Source organism: Etheostoma cragini, chromosome 2, assembly GCF_013103735.1.
Source record: "Etheostoma cragini isolate CJK2018 chromosome 2, CSU_Ecrag_1.0, whole genome shotgun sequence".
Taxonomy (NCBI): Eukaryota; Metazoa; Chordata; class Actinopteri; order Perciformes; family Percidae; genus Etheostoma; species Etheostoma cragini.
Genome location: NC_048408.1, coordinates 19,585,182 through 19,598,782, shown reverse-complemented (window position 1 = coordinate 19,598,782; position 13,601 = coordinate 19,585,182). Strand labels below are relative to the sequence as shown.

The 13,601-nt window shown below is 41.5% G+C and overlaps 1 protein-coding gene across 3 annotated transcripts in view; it reads right to left on the bottom strand.

Annotated features, from left to right (window-relative positions):
* Positions 1–418: 418 nt before the first annotated feature.
* Positions 419–13,601, bottom strand: part of LOC117957922 (myosin-9-like) — a 25,470-nt gene continuing 12,287 nt past the window's right edge. For all 3 annotated transcript variants that reach the window (XM_034894020.1, XM_034894039.1, XM_034894030.1), the window contains 28 exons: positions 13,403–13,576; positions 12,348–12,462; positions 11,790–11,980; positions 11,448–11,569; positions 10,777–10,846; positions 10,496–10,656; positions 10,252–10,360; positions 9,398–9,529; positions 9,018–9,224; positions 8,448–8,585; positions 8,157–8,280; positions 7,490–7,661; positions 7,169–7,381; positions 6,889–7,033; positions 6,585–6,791; positions 6,307–6,411; positions 5,754–5,906; positions 5,304–5,552; positions 4,936–5,148; positions 4,515–4,727; positions 4,226–4,387; positions 3,634–3,762; positions 3,164–3,252; positions 2,893–3,016; positions 2,362–2,570; positions 2,004–2,112; positions 1,651–1,823; positions 419–595 (listed from right to left, as the gene is read on the bottom strand). In XM_034894020.1, coding sequence (XP_034749911.1) covers positions 490–595; positions 1,651–1,823; positions 2,004–2,112; positions 2,362–2,570; positions 2,893–3,016; positions 3,164–3,252; positions 3,634–3,762; positions 4,226–4,387; positions 4,515–4,727; positions 4,936–5,148; positions 5,304–5,552; positions 5,754–5,906; positions 6,307–6,411; positions 6,585–6,791; positions 6,889–7,033; positions 7,169–7,381; positions 7,490–7,661; positions 8,157–8,280; positions 8,448–8,585; positions 9,018–9,224; positions 9,398–9,529; positions 10,252–10,360; positions 10,496–10,656; positions 10,777–10,846; positions 11,448–11,569; positions 11,790–11,980; positions 12,348–12,462; positions 13,403–13,576 — 4,314 coding nt within the window. In that variant the 3' untranslated portion in view covers positions 419–489. The remainder of the gene's footprint in view (positions 596–1,650; positions 1,824–2,003; positions 2,113–2,361; positions 2,571–2,892; positions 3,017–3,163; positions 3,253–3,633; positions 3,763–4,225; positions 4,388–4,514; positions 4,728–4,935; positions 5,149–5,303; positions 5,553–5,753; positions 5,907–6,306; positions 6,412–6,584; positions 6,792–6,888; positions 7,034–7,168; positions 7,382–7,489; positions 7,662–8,156; positions 8,281–8,447; positions 8,586–9,017; positions 9,225–9,397; positions 9,530–10,251; positions 10,361–10,495; positions 10,657–10,776; positions 10,847–11,447; positions 11,570–11,789; positions 11,981–12,347; positions 12,463–13,402; positions 13,577–13,601) is intronic.

The window sequence follows — 13,601 nt, the reverse complement described above, 5'->3', positions numbered from 1 at the left end:
TTTATACTGTCACTAGCAAATGTGAACCACAGCTTGTGCATCAGAACTTAAGACCCATGTTTTTGTGCAAAACAAGCATACAATGTCCAGTGGTTTTCCAAAAAAAAAAAAAAAAAAAGTACAGTAAAGTACAGTAATAAACCTCTAGCACAAACAAAATTGCAATGGCTTGTAACAAGCACATTATTTTATTATATAATGTACCTAATAAGTAGAAAAATAGACCAAGAAAAGTATAAAGCCGTAGAAAAAACCCCACTCACACTCACTGAGAAGAATACGATTCTTTGGCCAAAGAATATAGATGGATTTTATGGAAAGTAATGATAAGGCTATAAGATGAATGTCAAGGGAAATACAAGGCTAAACCCTCTCAGAAAAAGTCTCAATAGCTTGCATGGCTTGCTTATTTATTTATTTATTATTATTTATCTATATCTGCATGTTGACTGTGGTCATAATCTTTATTTCCTCTTGGCTCCTCTCCGTTCAATCAGCTGCTGGCTCAGGTGCCTCAGGCTTCCCATCCACATCCTCATCGCTGTCCAGGCCAGAGCGATTCATGGTACGAGTTATATTGAAAGGCATGTCCCGTCTTTAAAACAAACACAATGGTTTAAATACAGCTAGATGCTGCACACAAGTATAAAACATGAGACATAAAATATATTTAAAAAAAATTTGGACCGTCCCTGCTTACATTTTTTAAAATCATATCCCCAACATGCATTGCAGGTTCTCTATGCCGAGAACCTTGCTTACATCACTCAAGTTTATGGATGTTAATGATTTATCTTTAACTGACAATAATAATTGCAACTAACTAATACTATGAGTTAGACAGTTAAAACAATATAAATCTGTTTTAATTTAAAGTAATTACAAAAGGTTGTTGCATTGTAAAAGGAAATAAAGCTATACAATCTTTAACTTGCTAGTACAATCTTTGAACTAGCAAGTCGGTTTCAAGCTCTTAACGACCGACTGCTGAAAGGAGCTCAGAATAGCCAGCTACATGACACATGCCACTTTATCCATGGGGACTAGTGGGTTAAATCTGTCATCCTAAACACACTACACGTACCGAGTATGCCAGACAGACACACCGCTGACAACCTCTCAGCTAAACTCAATGCAGTGGCTGTGCAACTGGTGGTATGAGTCCACAGCGGTCTGTAGATGCTGAATGCAGAAAGTATGTCCAAGCTCCCCAGGCAGGTGAACTGAGACTTAGTTGCCTGTTGGTTTATGGCTAATGAGGGTCAGTTATCGGTCAGAAAAAGACCAAGAATTAGCATTCCTACTCAGGTTATTGTCTCAGACGTGACAGAGCTCCTCCAGGGCCACAGAAGACAGAAGGCAGTGTTTTACAGTCATGAGGAGTCAACCAATCTCCATGTTTAAAATTGATCCTTTTTCAACTTTGACATGAAAACTATTACGCACTCAGAGGAAGATCCTTTGTGTACACAAATGTCAAAAGCCTCTATCAGGGGGCGGCTTCTAGTAAGTAAGAGCGTTCGGCCCTTGTTGGCTGAGTCCCGCAGCAGCCAGGGTTTGAATCCGACCTGCGGCCCTTTTGCTGCTTGTCATCCCATCATAAAAAAAAACAAAAAAACAAAAAAATAAATATTTAAAAAAAGCCTCTACCTGAGCTTGCTCTTCAGAGTGCTGACTTCACGGTTCATAACATCTGCTGACTCGGCGGCATCATCCAGTTCCCTTTGCAGCTTTCTACGGTAGGCGTTGGCTCGCGTCACCTCCTCCTCTGCCTCCTCTAGCTGACGCTTTAGCTGACGCATTCGGGTGTTTGTCTTCTCCGCCTACAGAGAGAAGGGGTTGGCTTAGTGTGGAGAGCACCAATAGAGGTACAAGTGACACAAAAATAGATACAAGCATAGCACCAAGGATTCAAGTCAGGATCAAACTACACAACAAGACTCCTCTCCCCTCCCTTTAATGATCTGGAAAAAGTAAAAAAGAAGATTAGTGCGGAAGTTTACCTGGTCTTTGAATTGCTCTGTGTTGCGCCTCTCGTCATCCACCTGTAGCATCACCTCTTTCAGCTTCTTCTCTGTTCGCCTGTTCAATCTACAGGCCTGCTGGCGCTCCCTGAAATGAGTAGGAAAAGCAAATGCAGTGAGACATCCCAACAGTCTCAGGGCTTCATCGATTAACTCACTACACATCTTTTTGTACCTAATCAGGAATACAGAAACAAAATTAGTGAAACTTTACGCATCTAGGGATTTGTAACACCAAACAAATAAAGAAAATAATCTCAAACAATTACAGCTACTGTTAATAGCTCCGTTCTGGTTTTCCTTGATAACTATTGTGGTTTTTCAGTAAACCACTCACTTTGACTCTAGGTCGAGCTGTTCCTCCAGCTGAGCTATCTTGGCCTCCAGGGTGGTGATGGAGGATTTATATTTTGACTTGATGGTCCCCTCGAGCTCCTGCAACTTCAGTTTCATCTCCTTGTTCTGGCGATCCAGCTGGGAACGAGCCCCCTCCAGCCGCTGGGAGCTGCTGCGCTCTGCAGCCACCTCTGTGGTCAGCTGCTCCGTCTAGTCAGAAACATACCGTGGAGAGGCCCTGTTAAGGACTTCAGTCACCCTGTTTTTGTTTTTTCAGATTTTATTCATCGTTAGTGCTTAATGCCGTATCGTTTCTTCAATGCAACCCTCAGAGTCCCCCTGACATTAACTGAAAAGTCTTTTTCCAATGATTTTACCAGTTTCTTTCTGTTCAACCCTGGTGTTATTACTTTAACAAGTAAACACATTCCTTTCTTTCCGCTGAACACTAAACTTTTCCTCCTACGTCAAACAAAAAGATAAAATCATCAGCAGCTATGATCAACATATCTGAGATGCTGTGCGTCTGTACCTGCAGTGCCATTCTCTTCAGTCGATCGTTGACCATCTCAGTGTTAAGATGCTCTTCCTCCAGCTCCTCCTCCAGCTGGGTGATACGAGCCTCCAGCCTCCTCTTCTCATCTGCTAGCAGAGCACTGAAAACAACAATTTAGGGAGAGGAGTGACAGTCAACGTTGGAGACAAACTTGTAGATTTCCTTTGTTGCTGTGGAATTTGGATGCACATTTATCTACATTAATGAGTGCATCTTAAGGTCATTTTTCAAGTCTTTTGGTGCATACTTCTTCGAGTTGTTGCTACTAATAGCTTCCTGAAGCTCGTCTCTCTCACTCTGAGCCTGTCTCTTGAGTTTCTCTGCAGTAGCCAGATCCTGGAGGAAGCAGAAGACATGAATATATGAAGTATTTCAAAGCCTGATACAGCTGAGGCTGGTCAGGCAGTTACATAGAAACAATGTGGCAACTTGAGCTAAGTGAATTACATCCAGTGGACATGGTCCTAACTAATAATTAGTTAAAACATTGGCATTCTAGAGCAAGCGTTACAATGGCATTCTATTATAAACAAATTTAAGTATGTCAGTGTCAAAAGGAAACAATTGTATAGATGGTTTATTCAATGTTAGTTTTATTTTTGTAGAATTACCTTCCTAAAGTATTTATGTAACATACCCAATCTATACAGCAATAGATTGTTGAGTCTAAGAAATTGTCCAGCCATTTTGAGTTGTTTTCCTTAATTACTTTCATACCTCCTGGATGTGTAGGGCGTCTGCCTCCATGGCCTTGAGCTTCTTCTCGGTCTCCTTGCCCCCATTGATAAGTTCGTCTCTGGACAAACGCAACTCGTCCAGCTCTTTCATCTGCTCTTTCATTAGGGACTGGACAGTAGACATGCAGACAACAGTGCTGCAGTTAGACACCCAGCCTTGTGACGGTTTGCCCAGCAGCGTGTGACCACATGGGCAATGTAAAAACAAACAAGGCTGTCTAGTAACTTCTGAAGGTGCTTAAAAAGGTCCTTTCTGGTCATTTGAATTACTGGTATGTCCCTGTATATAACTAAACACTTTGTGTTATAGATGATATCTCATTTTATGTGTTTTTGATAACAGGTGGTCTATATTCTGAAAAAGTTCTATAGGTATGATGAATTGAGAAATATGTAAATAGCATGTTAGTCTTAAAATTAAAAAGACTTGTCAAATAATTAGGAAGTCATGGTGCTCTATTTTTTGTTTTAATTACTAATAATTTAATAAAAAGAAATGATTCAGTCATGGATCACCCAGAACAGCAACATGTGTGTGTGTGAGAGTTAGTTTGCATGTAGGGCTATTTTACCTGGAGTTTTTTCAGCTGTTTAAGGGCCTCATCACGGCCCTTGTTGGCAGCATCGATCTGGAGTCCGAGCTCTCCCAGGTCCATCTCCAGTTTCTTCTTTGACGAAAGGGCCAGAGAACGCTGCCTACGTTCATCTTCCAGCTCGACCTCCATCTCACGCACCTGAAGTAGAGGAAAATATCTTTATTTAATTAGCGATTTAGACCAACTACAACTCATTCTTGCAAGCGACTGTATGCAATAATTTAATCTAAAACTGCAATGCTTAGTTTTTTTTTTTCCCCCGTACCTGTTTAACCAGCTGTTTCCTCTTCTCCTCTCCCTGCTCATCTCTGGCCTGCAGGTCTCGGTCAAACTGGGCCTTCATGGCCTGCATGTTGACCTCCAGACGCAGCTTGGCGTCCTCCGTGGCCTGCAGCTCATCCTCCAGCTCCTCCACCTGAACTCTCATCTCCTCCAGCTGCTGCTCCATGGCACGCTTTGACCTCTCCAGCTCATGAACCTGCAGACAAGGAGGATGCCTTGTTACACATTCAGTGTTTTTAAGACAGTGAAGAGAGTCAATGCTGCCAACGACTACAATCTTCTCTCATTTGAACTGCTAAGAGAAATAATGCAATCTTTAAAACAGAAATGTTGACACTTTTAGCCAAACCAGAACCTGACCTAATCAAGACTAATTTTTTTTCATTCCAGCCCTTTTCTCTTACACTCTTGCCAACATCATCCTTGGAAGAGACCAAGCCTTCCATCTCCGCTTTGAGCAGCTTATTGGCCCGGTCCAACTCCTTCTTAAGGTCTGACATGGTCTCCAACTCGCGGGCCAGTGTCAGTGCTCGCGTTTCCTTCTCCCTGGCCTCCGCCTCAGCCTTGTCACGCTCCTCTGCGTACTGAGTAGAAATAGTTTTCTCTTCAGCCAGCATCTAGGGAAATCAAAGACCAGGAAGGGCAGTTAGGGGTCTACATCACACTAAAAATGTGGTGAAATGAAAAGTGCATTGAAGATTGTTTGAGAAAAATTCTCTTTGATCATTCTAACATTATCTTTGTTCTGTGCACAAAACTGTTGACATGCTACCTGGTCAAACTTCTTCTGCTTCTTCTCCAGGTTGGCAACAGTCTGCCTCAGGTTGTCCTGATCCCTGATGAGGTCATCCAGCTCCTGCTGTAAACGGATTTTTGTCTTGTCCAGTTTGTCGTAGGCTGCAGTCTTCTCCTCCAGCTGCTGCATCACACTGTCAAATTCCCTCTGGATTCGCTTGCGCCCCTCCTCGGCCCCCTCCAGGGACAAGGTCTCCTGTTCCAGCTTCTTTTTCATGTCTGCCAGCTGAAGACATAATAAAAGGAGGGGAATAGGTGAAGAATTTAATGTGTGCAAGTTGGGGGACATTGCGGACTCATATGGTAGTCCTTTTTCTCTAATACTGATCTAATGCCACTTTTTAAAAGGCAACTCTCTTGAATGATAAAGATCTGAAAACACAGTACAATTTTAGTACACAGATAGAGCCTGACACCGTGCACCAACCTGGGTCTGCAAAGTGATGACCTGCTTCTCTATGTTCTTCTTGTTTTCTTCCTCTTCCTCCAGCATCTCCCGCATGTTGTTCTGCTCATCCTCCAGCTGCCTCAGGCGGGTGGAGAGGGCCAGCTTCTGACGTGTCTCCTCTTGGAGCAACGCCTGGTGGTAAGAAAAAGAAGGAAAAAAAAACAGAAAAACATGCTATAAAATACTTTTTTTGCTCAGATTTTACTCCATGTGTATTTTATGCCTACATTTGTTACATTTTGGGACATTTGCACGATGAAAACCTACGGTGAAGCAGCTCTATACGGTTCCTGTTTGCAATGTCACCATTAAGCTGCAGAAACACTCACCGGATGAGTGTTTGAGTGACTGAGAAAAAGGTGTGATGTTTGATGCAAACGCATAGCAAAGCTGTGTGGCAGATACTGTGTTGCTTGTACGTCTATATATGTTGAAACAATTGATTAATCAAGTACTTGTTTCGGCTTGATTTGAGTTTAGAAGACAGACAAGGGTGCACTAGACATAAACATGTATGCATTTGTGTTTGTACCTGTGCATCCTGCAAATGAGACTCTGTAGAAGCAAGGTCTTTGCTGGATTTGATGTTCTTGCCCTCAGCTTTGCTCAGGAGGCTGTTCACATTGTCAAGCTCCAACTAGACACCGGATAGAAAGAAAATGAATAATGGACACAATCAAAAACAAACAAACATACAAACAAACCAGCCACACCGCAAGAAACACCACCACAAACGGTCTTCCTTTCAACCACCAACTCACTTACTTCCCGTTCTCTCCCCCACCCGATAAATCACTGACCAAACTGTACCTGCATCTTGACTATCTTGTCAGCCACCTCCTGCCGATGTCGTTCACTTTCTGCATATTTGACCTGCAGTTCTTGAACCTGGGCTTCGGCCTTCTTGCGACGGTGTTCAGAGTCCCCTTTGCCTTGTGTCAGAGTCTTCATCTCTATCTGCAACTCATTCAACTCGCTCTCCAGGGCCTGCTTGGTTTTTTCCACTGATACCTTGTTCTGCAGGAGCAGCACACATGATGCATTGGTTACAAGTGTTCTTCAAATGTTTGTCAAGCATTAAGATTTTTTCTCTTCCCATCACTCTGTTCCTTACCCTCTTGGCCTGTTCCAGCTGTTCATTGAGCTCTTCAAATGCCTGGTTGTGTTTTTGTCTCATGTCAGCCATTTGCTGCTCGTGGATCTTGGCCTCTTCCTCCAGACTCTTTTTCAGTTGGGTAACCTCTGTCTCACGCTTGGACCTTGAGAGAAAGAATGAGGGCATAAATAAACAAATAATGAGACAGGACAAGAACATAAAGAGAAACAAAATGTATACCCCACCTCCCCCATGAAAAACGCTTCTGGCAGCAAGACTACATAAGTTTGCCCATTACCTCAGCTCCTGCTGTGCTGCGGTGGAGTCCAAAGTGTCCTCCAGCTCGGTCTTGAGGGCCTCCAGCTCCTCTCCCAGGTCCCTGCGATTTTTCTCAGCCTTGGCGCGTGCCTGCCTCTCCAGCTCCAGATCCTCCTGCAGCTCCGAGATCTGAGCCTCCAGCTCCCTGATCGTCTTCTGGGCCGCGTTCTTGGCTGCGGCCTCCTCCTCAATCCTAAAGAGGAGGAATAAGTGCACCTAAAGCTAAAACTGATCCTTTTAAATATACTTTGACAATAGGTCAGCAATCACAATCTTTGTCATTTTTTTTTTTTTTTTAAACCTGGCCAACGCAGCGTGGAGTTCTTCCTCCTTCTTTGCCAGCTGAGCTCGGAGTTCAGCAATCTGAGCATGCAGGTCTGCAATCTGGTCATTGAGTTCAGAGGAGTCTCCCTCAAGTTTACGACGGTTCTTCTCTAACTCCTGACGCACTTTCTCCTCCTTTCTTAGACGATCTGTGTACAAGAAGGCACAGTAACCCAAATCTGTTATTTACCTTGTAAGTATTTGCAAAGGTAAAACACAAAAAAGCAAAACATTAAAAGGATTTTAAACTATGGACACAGAGGCGCACATTAATTAAATTTGCATTCTTGATTTAAGATTGTTTTTGGCTTTACACATCTGATTTCCATCTCTCTCTCTCACATCACCCAAACAAATTAAAGAGCCACGCCTTGATAACAAATATACAGTAGTTAGCTGTATGTAAGTGACCTAGGCTTCATCCATGCTTTTTCCACCCACGTTAAATGTGACAGTAAGCCTGGAAGTGAGAATCGTGCGCCAAAAACTGTCAAAACTGAGCAAATAAAAGCACTTATTATTTAATCATATCCACAAATTAGTTTTGTTTTTTTCACCTCCTTCTCCAATACACCTTCCTGGCTCAGTAAAAAGGAATTGTGATGCAAGGTTAAACAGGACATTAGTTATGAAACAATACTTGCCCTCCAAATCTGTGATCATGGCTTCGTGTTTATTCTTGAGTTTCTGCAGACTCTTAGACTTCTCTTCCTCCTCAGCCAAGTTGGTGGTGAATTCAGAGATCCTCTCCTCAAACTGTTTCTTCTCCTGGGGTTATAAAAAAAAGAAGAAAGAAAACTATTAGTTGCCCTAGATGTAATAGTTTTGTTTCATTTATGCTGCATTTGTCTTTCATACATTGAATGGTGACAGGAATATTGGTTGTACATTGATGAGTACTAAAAGCCACTGGGCTAAGTGAACGCGTATGAGACCTTGCTGAGCTTGCTGTTCTGGTCTTCTAGCACCATGAAGTCATCCGCTAGCTTCTTCAGCTTGGCGTCCATGGTGACCTTCTCCATCTGGAGCTTCTGTCTGGCTGCTTCCTCCTCATCCAGCTGCTGCTCTAGGTCCTGGATGAACAAAAAAAATAAACAATTTGCAATGTTCATAACCTCTGTCTGTCTGTGTGTGTACGCGTGTCCGTCTTTGAAATATCTCATGAACTGTTCATCCAAGCGTTCATGAGCATTTATTTGAATGGTTTACTCCAGATTTGAATTAAGATGTTTTGTTAATAATCTCTGAATCTGCAACATTCTCTGTCAGGTGAATGTAGCGGTACACAGTAAGTCAGTTGCAGGATATACAGTGTGGTTGCATAGGTGCTTTGTGATAGGCGTACAATGGTTCTAGAGAAAACTACAAGCATCAGTTCCACAGGCCAAGCAATCGGGCCGTTCCAAACAGGCACATTTTGAACGGGCACTGTACTAGTGCATTTAAAAACAAAACAAAAAGTTTTTTGTCACGACACATTCTGTATCCCACAGGACTTAACTGACCGTGATGTTCTGCTGCATCTTTTTTTTCTCCGCATGCATCTGAGTGGCCCTCTCTTCTTCCTCCTCCAGGCGAGATTCCAGGTCATGCAAAATCTCCTCCAGCTCCTGCTTCTTGGCGGCCAGACGGGCTCGCATCTCCTCAGCCTCGGCACACAGCTCCGTCTCTGCCTGGAGCTGCTCTTGAAGAGCCAACTTCTCTGCGTTCAGCTAACAGTGGAGAATCAAAGTCAAAGTGAGACTGGATAATAACGTCTCAGAGCTGCATCACTCAGAAGCAAGACAACTTATGATGAACAAATCCAGATCTACAAATGAATTAACCCACTTCACAGATTTCCTTTTAGGTTAATCTTACTCCAATGTTATTTTGGAGACTTTACCTGTTGCTGCTTGGACTCAAATTCTTTGAGCTGCTCTTCAGCCAGCTGTTGCCTCTCCTTGACCTTGACCAGCTCCTCTTCTCTGGCCAGCATGTCCTCCTCCTGCCGAGTCACTTGCAGCAGAGGCTTTACCTGAAATAAAAATTAAAAATTGATGCTAACTTACTACAAAAAAAATTGTGTTATTTGGAATTTCTTGGGGTGGATGAAATTGCACTCTCATGAGAAACCGTCAAGAAAGACTGAACAGAAAACCTTCAGTCAAATTAGTTTATTTTGCATTTTCTTATTTGCCATTAGAGCAGCTATTGCCTGAACTAGAGCATGTCCATATTGCATCGTTTTGTAATCTTACTTCCATTTTAGAGCAGAAGTGCTATTACTTGGAGTTGGAATGGAGAGGTGAATGTGAGGTCTTGCAACTCAAATTGAACCAGTCTCCGATAGTTTCTTTTTACATGTCCTTTTAGTTTAAAAAAAAAAAAAGGACCTTTCTTTAGTTCTTATATAATATTAAAGATTAGTTTTATTTTATTCAATTTAATTTATTTAGCGCCAAATCTGGACAGTACTTCTTGATGTTATTTACAAAAACCCAACAATTATTGTTATTATTATTATTATAATATTGTATTTTAGAGGCAGCACCATTTAGCTGCCACCCAAATAATCCAGGGTTTGATTACTGGCAGCATAGAAGCCACTGCTCAGCTCTATCCCAGATTCATAATATTCCAAGAATAATTTATAAACTAAAATAAAAGTCTGCTGAGCAAGTGATTTAGAACAGGACTATCAGCATGTTTAAACCTTTTAGTGACACAATGATAACAAGTAACTTCATTGTCTCCAACCTTGGTGAAAAGCCTCCACCACTGCCAGTTCTTGAGTTTGAGGTAAGCGACACAGTTCCTCTGGATTACTTTCATGGCGGTCAGCTGCTGCTGTCGCTTAGTAAAGGCTCTTAAATAAAAACAAAAACAACGTAAACAATAGGTTTGCTATTTTGTCTAGACGTGTGCATCATGTTATGTTACATGTATTCATATGCAGAAAAAGTAAGAAGTTAAATATTTTCAATGTTAATCCTAATCGTACTTGCGAGCCACATATCCTCTGCACCAGGCCTGGAAGCTGATAATCACATCAGTTATCTTCATGTCTCTCTCCTCCTCCAGGTGGGCCAGGACTCCGGCTCTAAAGAACACTTTACTTTGACCGATGCGGAACAGGTTTGAGTCCAGCTCCAGAGCTTTGATCTGACATGAAGAAGACATGAAGAAGAGGTGAACTCCTAAAGTTTGATATGGAAAACAAAGAGCATTTTTCCTTTCTTCTCGATGAACTGCTTACTTCTAAAACAGATTTATTATTCTTACCATGAGCACACAGGCTTGCTTGCCATCCATAAAGCCCTTTGGGATGGCATTTGGAGTCAGAATTTCATACCTGACAGACAGACAAGCAGAATTAAATTACTTAAATAGTTGGACTTTTTTTTTTTGTTGCTAAAAAAGGACAACAGCTGTTTTTGGAATGAAATAACGTATGAACGTAATGACTTGCTTTAGTAGTTGTAGAACACTTATACATGTTAGACAACTGGTTTTAAATGTGCTTTATAAATATATTTACATTTGATTATAGGCACATCTACTGTTGAGGATGTAAGTTATGTGTTTGTTATCTCTTTAATCTTCAAATTTGTTTTTCAAAAAACGTTGGTGCAAGTTTCCAAATAGGCATCATTTCAATAAACTGATACCATATTGAGAATCAAAATGGCTTGCCTGGAAAACTATTTAACTTAAAAACTTGGCAAGAAAAGGATAATAAAGCTGGCAACATGAAGCAAAGTAATAGCACTTCTGCTCTAAAATGGAAGTAAGATTACAAAGTGATGCATTATGGACATGCTCTAGTTCAGGCAAAGAATAAGGTGGAGAACAAAAGAGGTAAGGGGTTTCCCCCTTACCCTTATGTTGAGGAATTAGTCTGAGTATTTAAGTCTCTTTCGGATAAAGTTCACAAGTTTACAGTTGTTTGTCACCTCTGTCTGAACTCCTGGAAGACGACGCGGTTGGGGAAGCCCTGTCTGCAGATGCGAATCCCCTCTAGGACTCCATTACACCGCAGCTGGTCCAGAACCAGATGAGGCTCCAGTTTACCGGCCTGAAGAAGAAACAAACACGATAAGCACCATTGTGCGTTTCTTTTTTACCATAATTTATCATCAAAATCAAAATCTAGCAACAATCTTTAAATGCTTTTTTGTTTTCTTATCTGAATCAAGCATCAAAAGAAGTTGGGTCTTATACAGGCACCAGCATGCCAGTGCACATTAGTAGTTCATTATATTGAATGTGCCAGGATTGCATTCTTTGTTCTGTACCTTCTTCTCGTGGTTGGGGATGATGCAGCGGACAAAGTTTGGGTTGGTGTTCCTGAGTGTGGTCATGAGGTTACCCAGCTGCTCCTTGTACAGTTGGCCCACAGTGCGGAACATACCTTTACGGGTTTTAAACGCACCGTGCATGGAGTCCGCCATTCCTGCCACCTTATCCAAGCCGACGATATGGTCCACTGAGAGTAGACGGAGAAAGTGGGGGAAAAAAAATGTCAGTGTGTTATATAACACGAAAATGTACCATTATTTGTCATACTGAAACTTGTTTGTCACAACTTTTACACGTGGATAACAAATACCTATCAGCTCCGTTGACAAAACCATTAGATGGAGCTAACTGCATGTGCCATTGTGTGATTATGATTGCTTAACTTCAGTGAAGAATGTGTGTGTGTAGTGCAACGTTATATATATATATATATATATATGCCTGAAATGTTTGTCATCTTTTTAACTGGTGCATTTCCAATGCCTTTTGTACCAACAGTAACTTACAGCAGTAAGCATTATAAGATTTTGGATCAACTCAGTTACACCACTCACTGTCTCTCCACAGGTCAGCAGTAAATTTGTCTGTTGACTGGTTGAACAAAGTCGCCACACACTCATTCAGAGGATCCATGTTCTTCATCAGCCACTCATCTGCTTTGTAGTCCACCTGCATCAGAGGACAGACACATTTGTATGACAAACAGACTTTCTCTAATAAAAAGGGACAAACCCCCCCCCTCCCCCCCAAAAAGAAGTGGTGGTCTGGGATTAACTCCACACAGCTTTTACAGACTGTTCCAACTCGCCAAATAGCGAAACTTTGTCACGGCTCTCAGCGTCTGATACCAGCAAACAAGTCACTGACAAGCATACGTGGTCGGAACGGCTTTCAAAACAAAGAACAGTGAAGCTCAGATTGCAACAGAACACACAGAGTTAGACTTCATTCTCTGCTCAGGACGCCATTACTCCACTATATCTTTACCTAGCAAATAGTTGTGTACTGCTATATCAGCGTTCTCAATATAAAGTACAGGCCATGGAAGTTAATACTCTGTGCCCCATTTTATTCTGAAGCACAGTGCAAGTATTTAAGAGATTTATAAGCCGTGTAATTAGCAAAGAAGTTTCTTTTCAAGCCAAACTCAAATCAGAATTGAGCCAGAGGTCTATGTTGTTACTTTGAAGCCATCTAGAGGTGGAAAACCACATACTTTTACTTTAAGTACAATTTTACAGATACTTGTACTTTACTTGATTATTTCTATTTTATGGTTTCACTTTACTAAATTTAAGAAGAAAATATACTTTTTACTCTTTACTTACATTTATGACAGATGTAATTACTAGTTAAACTTCATATTAAGATTCTTGAAATGAAAATGTATCAGTTAAGAAAATCTTGTATATCAAACTAAAAGTATACAAAGCAGATAATACTTGACCCCTCCACAAACTACAACTTTGAAATACTATCTTCATGTTAATGCATCACTACTAATCCACTATAATAATACATCTCTCAGAGGCCATTCTTTGCTGAAAATATTTCTGTATCAAAAACAAGTCCCAAATCCAACAAAATAAACAAAGTATTTGTCAATGACCTTTCCAGCATAGTGTATAATGCAGAAATCAGCATTGTCCTTGAGTTTCTTGGGTCTCTGGTACTTGGGGTGTGTTCCCTGCTCCTGATGCACTTTCTCCACAAAGCTCTTGTCTGTTGCTTTAGGGAACCAGCACTCTTCATCCAGCAGAGCCAGGATGCCTGGAGGGCCGGCCTGTGATGAACAAGGGGGGAGGGGG